The 17,396-nt window shown below is 53.0% G+C and overlaps 4 protein-coding genes across 4 annotated transcripts; 3 read left to right on the top strand and 1 right to left on the bottom strand.

Moving 5' to 3' along the window:
- Positions 1-252: 252 nt before the first annotated feature.
- Positions 253-909, top strand: LOC136577752 (histone H1B-like). Its single transcript, XM_066577675.1, has one exon. The coding sequence runs from the start codon at positions 253-255 to the stop codon at positions 907-909; it is 657 nt and encodes a 218-aa protein (XP_066433772.1).
- Positions 910-1,548: 639 nt separating this feature from the next.
- Positions 1,549-1,971, top strand: LOC136577751 (histone H3). Its single transcript, XM_066577674.1, has one exon. It carries the CDS (start codon positions 1,561-1,563, stop codon positions 1,969-1,971), a length of 411 nt encoding a protein of 136 aa, XP_066433771.1. The 5' UTR covers positions 1,549-1,560.
- Positions 1,972-4,146: 2,175 nt separating this feature from the next.
- Positions 4,147-4,553, bottom strand: LOC136577750 (histone H2B 1.1). The gene has a single exon (XM_066577673.1). The coding sequence runs from the start codon at positions 4,551-4,553 to the stop codon at positions 4,173-4,175; it is 381 nt and encodes a 126-aa protein (XP_066433770.1). The 3' UTR covers positions 4,147-4,172.
- A 331-nt stretch (positions 4,554-4,884) lies between these two features.
- Positions 4,885-5,293, top strand: LOC136577749 (histone H2A type 1). The gene has a single exon (XM_066577672.1). The coding sequence runs from the start codon at positions 4,885-4,887 to the stop codon at positions 5,275-5,277; it is 393 nt and encodes a 130-aa protein (XP_066433769.1). The 3' UTR covers positions 5,278-5,293.
- Positions 5,294-17,396: the final 12,103 nt, after the last annotated feature.

Raw genomic sequence — 17,396 nt, 5'->3', positions numbered from 1 at the left:
TCTCCTGTCCGGTTCTGACCGGTAACGGACTCTTATCCCGGGCAGGGAAGCACAAGAGGAGAACGGAGCGGAAAGGAGGCCCGGATGGGATAAGGCACTAGCTGTGCTCAGTGTCAGCCAATAGCAGCTCAGGACGGGCCTGCTCACGAGCCAATCAGAGCGCGGCCGCTGTACATATAAGAGGCGCCACCAGCGCCGCTCTCTGAGTTTCTCTTCCAGGAGAGTTTTACTATTTGATTACCGCAGCACACAATGGCAGAAACCGCGCCAGCCGCCGCTCCTCCTGCCGCCGAGCCGGCTGCCAAATCCAAGAAGCAGCCGAAGAAATCCGCCGCAGGGGGCGCCAAGAAAAGCAAGAAGTCCTCCGGTCCCGGCGTGTCGGAGCTGATCGTCAGAGCCGTGTCCGCCTCTAAAGAGCGCAGCGGGGTGTCTCTAGCCGCCCTGAAGAAGGCTCTGGCTGCCGGAGGGTACGATGTAGAGAAGAATAACAGCCGCCTGAAGCTGGCCGTCAAGTCTCTGGTCACCAAGGGCAGCCTGCTCCAGGTGAAAGGCAGCGGCGCCTCCGGCTCCTTCAAGCTGAACAAGAAGCAGGAGACTAAGGACAAGCCGGCCAAAAAGAAGCCAGCGTCTGCGGCCAAGCCCAAGAAGCCCGCTGGAGCCAAGAAAGCGGCGAAATCTCCTAAGAAGCCCAAGAAGGCTCCGGCCAAAAGCCCGAAAAAAGCAAAGAAACCTGCAGCGGCCGCCGCCAAGAAAGTGGCCAAGAGCCCGAAGAAAGCCTCAAAGCCGAAGGCCGCCCCAAAGCCCAAGAAGGTGACGAAGAGTCCGGCTAAGAAGGTGGCCAAACCCAAAGCTGCCAAGAGTCCGGCTAAGAAGGCTGTTAAAGCCAAGAGGAGTGCGGCTAAGAAATAAGCTGAAGCCGCCCATGCATTTACCCCACAAAGGCTCTTTTCAGAGCCGCCACCTTCTCACCGCAGAGCTGTATTATCGCTGCCTCGAATGCTGTTCTAGATAGCAGCGCCCCCATAGCGGCTACAGGGGACTTCATATCAGTTGGGAGTCTAGGGAGCGAGGGGGAGGCTGTAGAGGGGGAGTAATACGAGACATTGTCGCCGCATCATCCCCGTTACTGTTGGGCACTGTGACCTATACAACGCGTGTATGGATGCCGGGCTGAGTGTGAAGAGGGAGGGGACTCGCCGACCTAATGCATTTCCCATAAAAGCAGCGCAGCTTCTAATGGGGGAGACTGCCGTGCAGCGTGGAGTGCGTGTTTCTGCGGACATATCAATGCAGGGAAGCAGCTGAGAACATGATTTCACAGACACCCGTACGTATCATGCAGTGGCCTGATAGGGTGAGGTGGGGCTAGCCTCTGCCGAACGCTGATTGGTCGCGGGCATCAAGCGTTTTGGCGGGCTAGTGGTTTGTTCGAAAAAGCCAATGAGATGTAGGGGGCGTTGTTTCTAAGAGCCAATAGGGAAGAGCAAGTAGGGTATAAAGGCTCTGCTCTTTCTACGGCTCCCATCATATCACATCTGTGTGCATCTCTACAGCAGCGCTATGGCCAGAACCAAGCAGACCGCTCGTAAATCCACCGGAGGGAAAGCTCCCCGCAAGCAGCTGGCTACGAAGGCCGCCAGGAAGAGCGCTCCTGCCACCGGCGGAGTGAAGAAGCCTCACCGCTACCGTCCAGGTACAGTGGCTCTCCGTGAAATCCGTCGCTACCAGAAGTCCACCGAGCTGCTGATCCGTAAGCTTCCCTTCCAGCGCCTGGTGAGAGAGATCGCCCAGGACTTCAAGACTGACCTGCGCTTCCAGAGCTCAGCGGTCATGGCCCTGCAGGAGGCCAGCGAGGCTTACCTGGTAGGACTGTTCGAGGACACCAATCTGTGCGCCATCCACGCCAAGCGGGTCACCATTATGCCCAAAGACATCCAGCTGGCCCGCAGGATTCGCGGAGAGAGGGCTTAGATCTGCTCTGGGCACCGCATAGAACACAAAGGCTCTTTTCAGAGCCACCAAATCCTCCTCAAACGAGCTGCATCCTGTCCTCCGCTGTCATTCTTCCGATTCCCTTCCCATTTGGGTTCACAGCCAGCCTGTCCGCAATAATGTGTCGTCAGCAGGAGGTGGTCTGTTAACCCCTTCAGTGACCTAGTCAGTACCTCGGGTAATTTATGCCATTTTCTCATATTTCCATATTGTAGAAAGAGACAAAGCGATGAAGTTGTCAGTGAGAGGCATCTATCGGTTCCTGTAGTCCGCCGGGAGGGAAGGGATTAGTGTTGAGGATGTATTTTATATGTGGATATTATCTCATTGTACCAAGGAGAAAGAAAGCAATACAAAAAGGAAGGAAGAGCTTCCTGGCCCGCGCGTACTTCAGGCTCTAGTCGGCTCTACCGATAGAGAGGAGGAAGCAGGCTGCGGCGCACTGATTGTATGTCCTCCTTGCACTAAAGCATACGGCCTGCCCGCTAATCCGTGTAGTGCTACCATATTGGAGGCGTCCTGCACGGCCGTCCTCTCATATAGAAGTGCTGCAATTGCACCAAGATCTCCCAAGGACCCGCGGAGCCATTATTTTATATAGAGTTGCGGTCATAGCACCCAGCTCTCCCAGAATACTGCACTGACATCGTGTTGCAGGACTCTGGGAGAGCTGAATGATATAGCCGCAGCACTAAATTAACCTAGGCAAGAGGGTGGCCCTGCAGATCTCTGAGAGATACAGTCTGCGCCTCTATGTGAGGGGATGGCCGCTGTCACTCTGGTCCCCGCCAGGCTATCTTTGCTCCCATTCCCACTGCTGCTGCTACTCTGGTCCCTGCACCGCTATCGTTCCCTTTGTGGCCGCTGGAGTAAAAGGAGTCAAGAGGCGCCTGGACACCTCTACATGCGGAGCTGGGGAGTGTGAGGCTCTTCTCGTCATGCTCCCCCTCCCTGGCGCTTCAAGCCTCTCATTGTCAGGCATCCCGGGTTGCCTCCGCTACCCCCTTGTACCCACTACAATGCACTACAGCCCCCAGCATGTCATCCTTGGACAACTTTGTCGTCTGCCTCCGACCCCTTGTGCACCCCACTGCTTCGGTCACACACACTCCATGTAACCCGTGTAATCACTGACGGGGCATCTGATAGAGCGGCGATCAGGGCTGCCGGTATCTGATCAGCAGGGGATACACTGTGCTCAGAGTACCGCGAGCAGCAACAGTCGCCGATTATCTGATGGCTTTATTGTCCGGTGCGGCGCCACTAAATCTAGGTAGAGCGCCGCACAGTGCCCACCAGTATGGAGGCGTCCGCGGGTGCTCTAGAGTGACGGCTCTTCTGCCCGCGGGTCCCCCGGATGGTTTAGAGATCTGCCTATTCCCAGGACACAAGCTCCAGGTCCGCTCACTATCAGCTCCCCGGCCCGGCTGTCACGTATTAACCATTTCTGAGAGAACAGTTGGGGTTATCAGCGAGCTGCCGGGACAGGTACATATCGGGGGAAGCATGCGGCCGGCGCTGTACACTCCACCGATCACACTCGGTTAATATCGCGAACTCCCGCGCTGGGTTTCTAGAGATTCCCTAAAATGTGCTGGAACTGCACCTTGTCAGGATTTCTCCCCGTCGGTGATCCTCCTAGTTGCTCTTTACCATCCGCAGCTTTCTTCTAATTCATCCCAGCTGCATTACTGGCGATATAAACCACGGGTTCTGAGCAGTCCGTCAGGGCATCGTCCATAACAATGCTGCGGCCGCTTTGTCCTCACACCGGGAGCAATGCATCAACACCCGGCAGCCGCGCCGACATAACGGCGGTCTATCCCCACCTACTGCCAGCAGGAGACATGATTGCTATTGCTGGAAGGCAATAGGACAGAGCCCCCCCGAGCGCTTGTGGACACGGGGAAGAAAACGGAGCCCCAAACCGCAGCAGGCGGTGGAGTCTGAGATGATCATCTGTGTTCCGCTGCTGCCTCCCCCAATAATGCCATTTATACTGCACGATGCAGAAGAGACACAAGAGAGAACTAGCACACAATCTGGTTATCATTCACTCTACAGCAACGTATTACAATAACCTACACACCGACTAGGAGGTGACAGCTCTGCTGTAGACGGGGTGGGTGGCTCTTAGAAGAGCCTTTGGGGTGATCGTGCACGGCGGACCACTAGACAGATTACTTGGCGCTGGTGTACTTGGTGACGGCCTTGGTGCCCTCGGACACGGCGTGCTTGGCCAGCTCTCCGGGCAGCAGCAGGCGCACGGCGGTCTGGATCTCCCGGGAGGTGATGGTGGAGCGCTTGTTGTAGTGAGCCAGGCGGGAGGCTTCCCCTGCGATGCGCTCGAAGATGTCGTTGACGAAGGAGTTCATGATGCCCATGGCCTTGGAGGAGATGCCGGTGTCAGGGTGGACCTGCTTCAGCACCTTGTACACGTAGATGGCATAGCTCTCCTTCCTGGTCTTCCTACGCTTCTTGCCGTCCTTCTTCTGAGTCTTGGTCACGGCTTTCTTGGAGCCCTTCTTGGGTGCTGGAGCAGACTTGGCGGGATCAGGCATGATAACGTAGAGATACTTTCCTCACTAGAGAGAACAGTGTTCCTGCACCTCCCAGCGCTGCGGTATTTATAGCGAGGCCATGCAAATGAGTACCGCCGTCTGCTTGCCGTTCTACTGGAGCGACATGTGGCCTCTGTGAGCGTCTTTAGCCACGCCCAGTGCAGCTCATTGGTTCTTACTCAAGTCTGGCCTCTATTGCGTGGATTGAAATCTACCCAATTAGAAGAGAGGAGGGCGGAGCAGCAGGTTATAAAAATCAACAGAACTGCGCCTTCTCGTTATCACAACTTTCAAGTTGTTTTCTCCTAATTCTGCTTTCCTGTGCTAGAAGATGTCTGGACGCGGCAAACAAGGAGGCAAAGTCCGTGCTAAGGCCAAGACTCGCTCATCCCGGGCAGGACTGCAGTTCCCTGTCGGCCGTGTACACAGGCTTCTCCGCAAGGGCAACTACGCTGAGAGGGTGGGCGCCGGCGCTCCGGTCTATCTGGCAGCAGTGCTAGAGTATCTGACCGCTGAGATCCTGGAATTGGCTGGCAATGCCGCCCGGGACAACAAGAAGACCCGTATCATCCCCCGTCACCTTCAGCTGGCTGTGCGCAACGACGAGGAGCTGAACAAGCTGCTCGGTGGGGTGACCATCGCCCAGGGAGGCGTCCTGCCCAACATCCAGGCCGTGCTGCTGCCCAAGAAGACCGAGAGCAGCAAGACGAGCAAGAGCAAGTGATCGCGCTGATCCTCCATAGAACCAAAGGCTCTTCTAAGAGCCACCCACATGCTCCTTACAACAGAGCTGCGCCGCTTCTATGCTGTGATACTCGGGGCCGGTACGCCGGCTGCACCGGGAAACTGTATAAATGTACAGGACTTTCCACAAGGAGGCAGAGATTGGGGCGGATGCCAATGTGGCCATCCCTGTCACCGGCAGAAGCGGACAATCGTCCTGCTCTAGGTGACCTCATGTCCAGAGGACGGGCGGCTGTAGGACTCGCTCACCAGTCCTTGCGATAACGGGTTAACAGAGTCCTCTGTTTGGTCACGTATATACAAGAATCGGAACGCTTGTGTTGTGTTTCGGATAGAACACCCAGCTTTCTCAGGGTCCTGCGTGGGCCGTATGCTTACAAAGTGTTGCAGCCGCATCATCCAGCCCTCTCAGAGCTCTGCACGGTCGCCCCCTTAGAAGTGCGCTCATCATGTCACTCCACAGCCATGCCCTTTTTATGGAGGTGGAGCTATATCACCCAGCTTTCCCAGAGCCCTGCACGGCTCAGGCTGGTTTTGGATTATAGTAAACCTACAGGGATTAGACGTCCTCTTGCGTTACGGGTGGAGCAGGTAGAGGATTCCACCGCCCGTCGTAGGGCTGGGATTAGGGGGTTTATCTGAGGGTTCTTTACCTCCAGCCCCGAGCGCCTCTCTATCAGACGGCCGGGTCACTGATTACACGTGTTACATGGATGGGTGGAGGACAGGAAGAGCGGGAGACGCGATCAACTGAGCGGGAAGTTCAAAATCTCCGGTGATCAGCCAATGAGCGGGAAGAATCTGACTATAGCCCCGCCCATAGGCGGCACTAAAACCACCCGACCTCCAACGGCAGGTCTGTTAACCCTTCACCGCACTCATTAATTCAGGCCCAGCTCCTCGCGTATTATAGACATAACCTGCCTGCCCTAAATAGGTTAAGGGGTTTAAAAGCGTGCCGTGACCGCAGCCTGAAGCGCACCCTGACGGGGAGGCTGCTACACCCCGGCTGTATCATGTCAGAGCGCATAGACCATCACCGCTGCTGACGACCCCACAAGGAGTTGGATTACAGCCTTTCCTTGGAAGAGGTGGGCGGCTCTGAGAAGAGTCTTTGTGGTATGGTGAAAGAGCAGCATTATTAACCTCCGAAGCCGTAGAGAGTGCGGCCTTGGCGCTTGAGCGCGTACACCACGTCCATAGCGGTGACGGTCTTCCTCTTGGCGTGCTCGGTGTAGGTGACGGCGTCGCGGATCACATTCTCCAGGAAGACTTTCAGGACGCCGCGAGTCTCTTCATAGATGAGGCCGGAGATACGCTTGACGCCACCCCTGCGAGCTAGACGGCGGATGGCAGGCTTGGTGATGCCCTGGATGTTATCACGGAGCACCTTCCTGTGCCGCCCTTCCCAAGACCTTTCCCTCCTTTACCGCGACCAGACATCTTCTACGTTACAAGCAGAAAGCGATAGCTGCTCAGCGCCGAGCCCTACTCTATATAGACAGTGAGCGGACCAGAGAGGGAACTACTGATCAGGGCCGTCATTGTGGGGCGTTTCTTTTAGTTGTCTAGAGTAAAGGCTCATCCCCTCTCCCTGCTGATTGGCTGAATACAAGAGCCCTTGCCATCTTGTGCAGCCGATTGGCCTGTCAGCTCCTGAAGCAGTGGGAGAGAAGACGGAGGAGGGGTGACGGAGACAAGGGCCATGCAGCAGAGAGCCGCTGGAGCGTGAATCCCTCCTGTAAAGCGAGGAGTGCAGCTGCTGCCACAAACACGTGGGGGCGAGGAGAGAGCGCGCAGGGAGGCTTCGGTGAAGGGGAGTACTAGAGCTCTGCTGCATCAGCGCTCCCCTGCCGGAGCAGAGAGACACTCAGGAGCCACAACAGACAGCTGTGGGCGGCAGGAACATCAGGGCACCGTGTATAACAAGGAGGCCCCATAACCTTTGACAGTCCCCGGCACAGGGCATACAGTGGCACTTCTACTGCTACCCCAAGAAGCACCAGGATTACTCCTCCTCTGCTGTGGCCACCATGCTGTGCAACACTCTGCAGATTCTCAAGACCCGGAGTCCCTCATTACAGTCATCAATGAAGTGCAAACTGAACGACTTCCCTGTGTGACTGCTGCCAGACACTGCTGTATACTCCTTATGTCTTAGGGGCCTTTACAGGTCTACTTAAGGAGCTTTAAGCAATTTGCAAAATCCCCTACAAAGGCAAGAAACGCAGAAGTGGTTCTGCTATGGGACCCACTAGACAGAACTCTCCCAGTGATAAACTAAAGATGTTTGCGAGGGGGGAACCCCCCGACACGGAGCCTACGACATCATCTGCATCAGGAGACATGGCCTCTGCACCAACCGCCTGTTTGAGTTCGCTTGCTGGGTTGGTTCAGACTTTGCAATGACTGTCCGATCGGCTCTTATCAGCGATGCAGACAGCTACTGTGAATCTAAGAGACCGCGTCACTAGTACAGAGGACAGGATCTCTGTGCTGGATGATACCGTATCCCCGACGGCAGCTACTGTGCGAGAGCTTACGGCAAAAGCAGAAATCTGGAAACAAAAGGCGGGCGGCTTGGGAAATGGTTCACGGCGGTATAAACTGTGTTGTGGGCCTGCCAGAACACACTGAGGGGCAGAGACCGCAGGGGATCATGGAACGGTGACTACCTGAATGCTTCCCTGTCACACAGGTCTTTGTGGTGGAGCGCGCACACTGAGTACCCATGAAACCACCTATACCAGGCGGGCGCTCCTCCTAGACCCCTGTTGGCAAAGCTGCTCAACTCCTGGGATAGAGAGGTGATCCTACAAGCTGCCAGAACAGGAGGCCCTCTTAGATGCAACAATGCTGCAAAATCCATCTTCCCGGACTTCTCGGCAGATCTACAAAAGCAGAGAGCGCCCATCTTTGGGATCAAAAGGCAACTCTGAGATCTCCAGCTGCCATACTCCATGGCATATGGATGGTGACCGCACACGTTTCTTCTCTTCGTCGTCTGAGGCTGAGGAATGGCTGTCTAACAGGCATCAACCAGAGTGACTGAAATGTACACTTATCTAAGGAAAAGACTTGGGTATACTAATAGATCATAGACTGAACATGAGTCAACAATGTGATGCAGCAGCCAAAAAAACAAACAGAATTCTGGGATGTATTAAGAGAAGCACAGAGTCTAGCTCACGTGAGGTCATTACCCCCCTCTACTCTTCCTTAGTCAGACCTCATCTGGAATACTGGGTCCAGTTCTGGGCACCCCACTTTAAAAAAAGACCGACAAACTGGAGCAAGTTCAGGCAAGAGTTATCAAGATGGTGAGCAGTCTGCAAAGCATGTCCTATGAGGAACGGTTAAGGGATCTGGGAATGTTTACCTTGTAGAGAAGAAGGCTGATAGGAGACTTAATAGCTGCCAACATATATGTGAAGCGCTGTCACAGAGCAGAGGGATCAGCCCTATTCTCATCTGCACAAGGAAAGACTAGAAGCAATGGGATGAACCTGAAAGGGAGGAGACACAGATTAGATATTAGACAGTGAGGGGGATCAATGAGTGGAACAGGTTTCCACGGGAGGTGGGGAATTTTATTTCAATAAAATATATATATGGTTGCCCATGGATTGCCGTGTTCCTGACTGCTGCGGGTGTGACGCCCCAATGGTTCACAAGCACTACGCTCAGCACCCTCGCAGGGTGATGTTCACAACTACTCTAGTAGATAGATATGCACCGAAGAACAGTGTGCACCACAACTGAAATGCATAACCCTGATGAAAAGCCTGTGCGACACCAGGGTACCACATTCAGCACGGCGACAGGGAAGGCATGCCCTATAGGAACGAGCCGCACACCATGCTATGCTGAATGGTAGCACCGATCCATTCCTAACCTAGTAAGGGAGGTGAAGGGGCCCCGCCTTAAAGATGAGCAGTAGCCTCGATAGAGACGGCCCCACGGTCTTCCTCCTGGGCCCTGTCTGTCCCTGAAAGGACCCCTGGAGAGATGAACCGAACAGTAAAGCAACACAGAAATGAAAAACAGAAATGCAACTGAAAAGGAACCCACAGCTACTCATCTGCAAGTAGCACAGAAGAGCTCCAAACTCCAGGGACTCCACTATGGAACAGAGTAAGCAGCACTGAACAAAGGGAGGCGTGAGAATATATAGCCACTATGCACATGGGAACTGGCAGAGTGAATGGGAAACCACACAACATCACCCTACTCCCAGGCATGACTAATCTAGCATGCATCAAAGACAGGCAGCACCAGCAGTCTCTGCACATGGTGCATTAACCCCTGTCCTCCATAACAAGGCAACAGGTCTTGACCTGCGTCCAGACCACCATGCCCCAACAGCATCAGGGTACAATAGTACCCTTCACTCCTAACCGTTGAAGAGGATGGACTCCAACTACACCTCAATCACCCGCATTTATAGAAGGCAGACATCGTGTGACGGTACATGTATTGGTACTTTTGCAGACATATCCCAGCCACTTTCAGACATTAGCCCCTTACATGCTGCAGCTGTGCAATGCATACAACAGAGTACTAGACCCTTACACGGGCACTGCCCGCCCCCCAGCAAGCAGACATGTTTCAATGTTTCAATAAAGGCCCATTTAGCTAGCTGAAAGACAACAATGAGCCTTATCCATGCTGCATGCTGCATTCTTAGCGGGATACCGCTGATACTATTGTTTTAGCTGGTATCCTGCTTGGGGAACACAGCCGGAATATGAAGAAGACAAGCGCTCCAGCTGTGTTCTGCATACCCCGCTAGGAGCGCTTAGCGGGATATCAGCTGAGCGCTCTGAGAAGACAGCAGCTGTATGGAGAAGATAGCGGTCCCGCTTGTATTCTGCATACAGCGTGAGTCTTCATTTACACGCTTATGCAAAGCGAACGCTCAAAACTGTCCCATGAACTGCCGTGTGCGTGGATTTTGAGTGATAATCGTTGTGTCTAAATGGGCCTTTAGAATGATCTTCATTAAACACTGGGAGATACTTAAAAGTGATATTTTCCTATAGATACCATAACCCCCAGGCCCAATATAGTATTCTGTAGGGACACATCAAAAACATAGGGGCAATTTGTCTACCCTACTGGGAGGATCCTATAAGTGCCAGCATGGAAGATGCACACGTTGCAACAATATAGCACACCGCATGCAGCAAGCGGAGATATGACCGGGCACATTTACGACAATACAATACTGTTTAATCTGTAACCCGTCCGAAGTGGAGACTGACTTCAGATGGTCACCAAGCTCCAGTATTCATCATTCTATACGGCCCGTGTCACACCAGATTGATGACATCACAATGCACAGTCAACTGCCAGACAGGCAGGCTCATTAGCATGCAATATGTTTGTATGTCTGTCTGTCTATCTATCTTTAGATATACTATGTGTGAGGGATTAGCGTCTAGGATCAGTAGCAACCTGGGCATAAGCAGTCAGAGACAGTGACACTTGTGATGAAGTCTTTAGTCCAGGCTTTGCCTGGGTTTATTTCCAAGCAAACAAAGCAAAGAACAGGCCTTAACATCAGGCAAACATAAAGGAAATCCTGCTCGTCTGAGCACTTACTATACGTGGAGCGTCCCTGTCTACACACTGGTAACCAAAATGGCTCCTGCACACAGCCAGCCAGGACTCTCAGACCTGCAGAGGTCTCAGCTCTCCTCTAGGCCCTGTAGGCCCAGGCTTTATAAGGCCTGGTACCAGCCTCACCTGGTACGTGGGAGTGACCATCCCACCCTTCACTTTGGTCACTCCAGGAAAAGCCGGCCCGGATTATGCGGCTTGGAGCCACTTACTTGCTACAGCGTGTTAGTAGCTTAAAGGGGTTGTCCCGCGCCGAAACTGGTTTTTTTTTTTTTTCAACCCCCCCCCCCAGTCGGCGCGAGACAACCCCGATGCAGGGAGGTAAAGAAAGCTTACCGGAGCGCTTACCTTAATCCCCGCGCTCCGGTGACTTCAATACTTACCGCTGAAGATGGCCGCCGGGATCCTCTGTCTCCGTGGACCGCAGCTCTTCTGTGCGGTCCATTGCCGATTCCAGCCTCCTGATTGGCTGGAATCAGCACGTGACGGGGCGGAGCTACACGGAGCCTGCATTCTGCACGAGCGGCTCCATAGAAGACTGCAGAAGACCTGGACTGCGCAAGCGCGGCTAATTTGGCCATCGGAGGGCGAAAATTAGTCGGCACCATGGAGACGAGGACGCCAGCAACGGAGCAGGTAAGTATAAAACTTTTTATAACTTCTGTATGGCTCATAATTAATGCACAATGTATATTACAAAGTGCATTATTATGGCCATACAGAAGTGTATAGACCCACTTGCTGCCGCGGGACAACCCCTTTAATGCAACTAACACTATACTGCCGGCTTCCTCCACCGAGCCCAGGCTGCTCGGTGGCACGTATCTGCCCAAGCGCTCCCCAAGGCAGCATAGGAGAGCATCCTAGGCGACACATACCTGCCCTCCAGCACCTTGCCGGTCACCGTCTCACATATGTAAACAATATAAATGATAGAATCCACATTGATATAATTAAGGTAATAACGAGAGATGAGCGAGCATTAGGGGACTCGAGATGCTCGTTACTCGAGACGAACACCACGCGGTACTCCAGTCAATTCAATGTCCTTCCCTGCATGTTTAGCGCCATTTTCTAGCCAATAGACATGCGGGGAAGGCATTACCACTTCCTGCTGTGACACGCCAGCCCTATCCCACCCCCCAGCAGTGAGTGGCTGGCGAGATCAGGTGACCGCCGAGTACCTAAAGCGGTCCCGCCCGTGCCTCGCCCCAGACACACGCTGGGAGAGTATAGGGACAGTGCTGCTGCTGATATAGGGTTAGCGTAGGATCCCGTCTACAAGAACCTCAACTGTCCTTCTTAGGGCCACATCTGACTGTGTGCATTACTGTTGTGGCAGGCAGTGAGCAGTAGTGCACCCCCCCCCCCCATCCCCATCTCGGGCTGTGCAGGCCATTACAGCTATAGCGTTCTAAGTCTGCAGTGTATTATACAGAGAATAGGGAAAGTGTTAGAGTAGGATCCTGTCTACAACAACCCCAAAGCTCCTCCATTGGGCTGCATCTGACCGTGTACATTATACTTGTGGCCTGCTGGGAGTTGTAGTGCATCCATTTTTGTATTACGCATCTAGGCCTGTTCCCAGCCTTTCAGTAATAGGCGTTCTCAGGCTGCAGTGCCGTACAACCGGCTCTCACCATAAAACTGCACTCAAATATTTCCTAGCCTACAGCAAACGACTTCAGTTATACCGTTCTGTGTCTGCAGTGTATTAGACAGAGGTCTCACCGCTAAACAGTACTGTAATATTACCTTGGTCACTGCAAAGTATTTCAGCTCTGCCGCTGTGCAGAGCGTCTCACAATACCCTTCCCTTGGCGGGGTTGAGATCGCCGCAGTTACCAGCACTCTCCACTGGCGTTAGACTCTTCTCCCCCTCCACACAGCCTCTATTATCTACAAGTCTCTGCGAGCAGTAAATTATCCCTCGGTATCAGCGCAAGACAGCGGGTAAATGTTTTCAAGTCACAGCATAGAGTCCCCGCTATCTACAAGTCTCTGTGTGCGGTGAATTAAGGCCCAGTTGTCAGTGCGGTACAGTGGGGTAATTTATTTGGGCCCTGCTCTATTCTTAATCCACCATGATGAGGAGTAGGGGTAAGGGTCGAGGACGCGGAGGTCCAAGTGAGGGTGTGGGCACAGGCCGAGTTCCTGGTCCAGGTGAATTGCAGCCGGCTGCTGCGGGATTAGGAGAGAGGAAAGTTTCTGGGGTCCCCAGATTCATATCATAATTTTTGGGTCTACTTAATAGACCTTTATTACAAACAGAGCAGTGTGAGCAGGTCCTGTCGTGGATGGCAGAATATGCATCCAGCAATCTATCGACCACCCAGTCTTCTACGCAGTCCATTACTGCAACTCTGAATCCTCTTACTGCTGCTCCTCCTTCCTCCCAGCCTCCTCACTCCATGAAAATGACACATTCTGATGAGCAGGCAGACTCCCAGGAACTGTTCTGGGGCCCCTGCCTTGATTGGGAAATAATAGTTCCTCTCTCACCTCAGGAGTTTGTCGTGACCGATGCCCAATCTTTGAAAAGTTCCCGGGGTCCGGGTGATGAGGCCGGGGACTTCCGGCAACTGTCTCAAGAGCTTTCAGTGGGTGAGGAGGTCGATGATGATGAGACACAGTTGTCTATCCGTGAGGTAGTAGTAAGGGCAGTAAGTCCGAGGGAGGAGCACACAGGGGATTTGGAGGAAGAACCGCTGGACGATGAGGTGACTGATCCCACCAGGTTCGCTAAGCCAACTGAGAATTGTTCTTCAGAGGGGGAGGCAAGTGCAGCAGCAGGACAGGTTGGAAGAGGCAGTGGAGTGGCCAGGGGTAGAGGCAGGTGCCAGAGCAAAGACCCCCCCAACTGTTTCCCAAACCCCCCCCCCCCCTTCACGCCAAGCCACCGTGCAGAGGGCTAGGAGTTCAAAGGTGTGGACGTTTTTCAGAGAGAGCACAGACGACTGACGGACAGTGGTGTGCAACCTGTGTCGCGCCAAGTTCAGCCGGGGAGCCACCACTACCAGCCTCCCCACCACCAGCATGCGCAGGCATATGATGGCTAAGCACCCCACAAGGTGGGACAAAGGCCGTTCACTGCCTCCAGCACATCCCCTGTGCCCAAACCTGCCACTCAGATCCACCCCCCCCCCGCTCACGACACAGGCACGTGCGCCTCCCAGCCTGCAACCACACCCTCACCTCCACTGTCCTCCACTCCACCCAGCAATGTCTCTCAGCGCAGCGTTCAGCTGTCGCTAGCACAAGCGTTGGAGCAAAAGCGCAAATATGCCACCACGCACCCGTACACACAAGCTGTAAATGTGCACATTGCAAAATTAATCAGCCTGGAGATGCTGCCGTACAGGCTTGTGGAAACGGAAGCTTTCAAAAACATGATGGCAGCAGCGGTCCCGCGCTACTCGGTCCCAGTCGCCACTATTTTTCCCGGTGTGCCGTCCCAGCCCTACACCAGCACGTCCCCCGCAACATAAATCGTGCCCTCACCAACGTGGTTACTGGGAAGGTACACTTAACCACGGACACGTGGACAAGTACTGGTGGGCAGGGCCACTATATCTCCCTGACGGCACATTGGGTGATTTTGGTGGAGGCTGGGACCGAGTCAGAGCCTGGGACTGCCCACGTCCTACCCACACCCAGAATAGCGGGTCCTACCTCGGTGCTGGTATCTGTGGCGGTCTATTCCACCCCCTCTAAACCCTCCCCCTCCTCATACGCAACCTGTACCTCTCAATTAAGAAGTGTGAGCAGCACGTCGCCAGCAGTCGGTGTGGCATGACAGCACAGCGGTGGGCAAGCATCAGCAGGCCGTGCTGAAACTACTAAGCCTAGGTGACAAGAGGCAGACGGCCCCGAGCTGTTGCAGGGTCTGACAGAGCAGACCGACTTCTGGCTTTCGCCGCTGAGCCTCCAAGCGGGCATGGTCATGTATGACAACAGCCGTAACTTGGTGGCGGCTCTGCAGCTCAGCAGCCTCACACACGTGCCATGCCTGGCCAACGTCTTCAATCTGGTGGTTCAGCGGTTTCCTAAAAACTACCCTCACTTGCCTGACCTGCTCGGCAAGGTGCGCCGCGTTGTTACTAATGCTGGGCTATGCCAATACTGCTGCTACGGAAATGTTACAGTTGTTTGTCTATACTGTTACTAATACTACTCAAATGTTACTGGGGTCTGTCTATACTGCTGCAAATGAAATGTTACAGGGGTCTGTCTATACTGTTACTACCGAAATGTTACTGGGCTCTGCCTACGCTGCTGCTACTAAAATGTTGCAGGGGTCTGTCTATACTGTTACTAGTGAAATGTTACTTGGTCTGTCTATTGCTGCTGCCAATGAAATGTTACTGGGGTCTGTCTATACTGGTGCAAATGAAATGTTACTGGGGACTATGCACATGGGCAGGAGAAACGGATGTCACCAATATTCACTTAATGGGGTACCACTAGGGAAAAGTGATATGGAAAAGGATCTGGGGGTATTAGTGGATAATACACTAAACTGGAGTAACCAATGCCAGTCAGCTTCTGCGAAGGCAAATAAAGTCTTGGGGTGCATTAAAAGAGGTATAGGGGCGAAGGATGAGAACGTTATCCTTCCATTATATAAGGCACTTGTCAGGCCTCACATGGAATACTGTGTACAGATCTGGTCACCGTTGCTCAGGAAAGATGTCACAGTGCTTGAAGGGGTTCAAAGAAGGGCAACTAAACTAATACATGGAACGACGGGACTGGAATACCCTGAGAGGCTATCCAAATTGGGACTATTTACTCTAGAAAAAAGAAGGTTAAGAGGCGACCAAATAACCATGTATAAGTACATGAGGGGACAATATAAGGATCTCTCCCAAGATCTGTTTACACCCAGGACCATGACGGTAACAAGAGGACATCCGTTACGATTAGAGGAAAGTAGGTTTCATCACCGACATAGAAGGGGATTCTTTACTGTAAGAGCAGTTAGACTGTGGAACTCTCTACCGGAGGAAGTGGTGATGGCAAAATCCATAGAGGAGTTTAAAAGGGGACTAGATGTCTTTCTGGAGAGGAAGGATATAACAGGATATAAATATTAGGTTAAGTGTCAATCTGGGTATATAGGAAGGTAGGAACTATTAGGGGTTGATCCAGGGATTAGTCTGATTGCCATTAGGGAGTCGGGAAGGAATTTTTTCCCCAAAAGGGCTAATTGGCTTCTGGCCTTGGGGTTTTTTGCCTTCCTCTGGATCAACTCAGTAGGATAGACAGGCTGGACTAGATGGACATTGTCTTCATTCAGCCTTACACACACTATGTATGTTACTTTGTCTGCCTATGCTGTTACTACTCAAATGTTACGGGCTCTGCCTATACTGCTGCTATGGGAATATTACTGGGGTCTGTCTATACTCTTACCACTGAAATGTTACTAATTCTGGGCTCTGCCTATACTGCTGCTACGGCAATGTTACAGGCTTGTGAAAACTGAGGCTTTCCTAAGACATGATCAGTGGCGAGGCCGAGCTAGTAGGTCCACAGTCGCAGCAATTTTTATACCAACGCGGTTACTGGGAAGGTGCATATAACCACGGACACGTGTGCAGGACACGTACTGCCTCAAAAACATTCCCCTCCTCCTCCTCCAACAATGAAAACATTCTTGGCAAATGCTTTCACAGTGGTCCATCTGGCAGCAGTCCAAGAATTTCACCTAAAACGACACAATAAGAAAGCACCCCCCCCCCCCCTACAGGAGTATTACAGGGGTCTGTGCATACTATCGGTGCACTAAGTGTTCCCATTGTGGTGTTCAACGTACATGGCCACCCAAAAAATTACCCAGACTGACTAGGGCATGCAGTGTGGGCCGAAGCCTACCTGCATTTTATCTCACGTTACCTTAGCTATTCGGGGCACTGCAATGTTATAAATAATTCACAGGAAAAAGTCGAAAATCCAACACCCCTTAGTCTTCCAAGCAGACACGGTCGCCATAGGCAGTATCGCCACAAGGCAGGCACAATCGCCATCGGCAAAATCGCAGTAGGACAGGCGCAATCGCCATAAGCACTACAAATATGCCGGCAGCCAGACAATGCTGTGGAGGACAAACTTGTCCATGGAAGGCTAATATGCTGTCACTCACTCAACCAACCCCGTCGGTGGGTTCCAGGGAGCCACCCACACTGTGGTTTCACACAGACTTCCCATAGCGGAGTTCTACGTACCAGTGACAATGTAAATTACACATACTGACTGGAGCATGCAGTGTGGACCGAAGCCAACCTGTGTTTTATCACACGTTAGCTCTACTATCCGGGGCGCTGCATTGGGACAAACTAGAGTAGCGATACAGCGCTAATGAGATGAACACAGCTACGCTAGCATTGGAGTTCGCAGTAGGCCCGCGATTGCTGAGGGTTATTGCAGAGGCCTATGTCCTAGGTGCAGTGAAAGTCCGCTTCCTGTCTACGATGG

The sequence above is a fragment of the Eleutherodactylus coqui genome, chromosome 8, assembly GCF_035609145.1.
Source record: "Eleutherodactylus coqui strain aEleCoq1 chromosome 8, aEleCoq1.hap1, whole genome shotgun sequence".
Classification (NCBI taxonomy): Eukaryota; Metazoa; Chordata; class Amphibia; order Anura; family Eleutherodactylidae; genus Eleutherodactylus; species Eleutherodactylus coqui.
The sequence above is the reverse complement of the archived record's forward strand: the minus strand, read 5'-3'. Positions and strand labels throughout refer to the sequence as shown.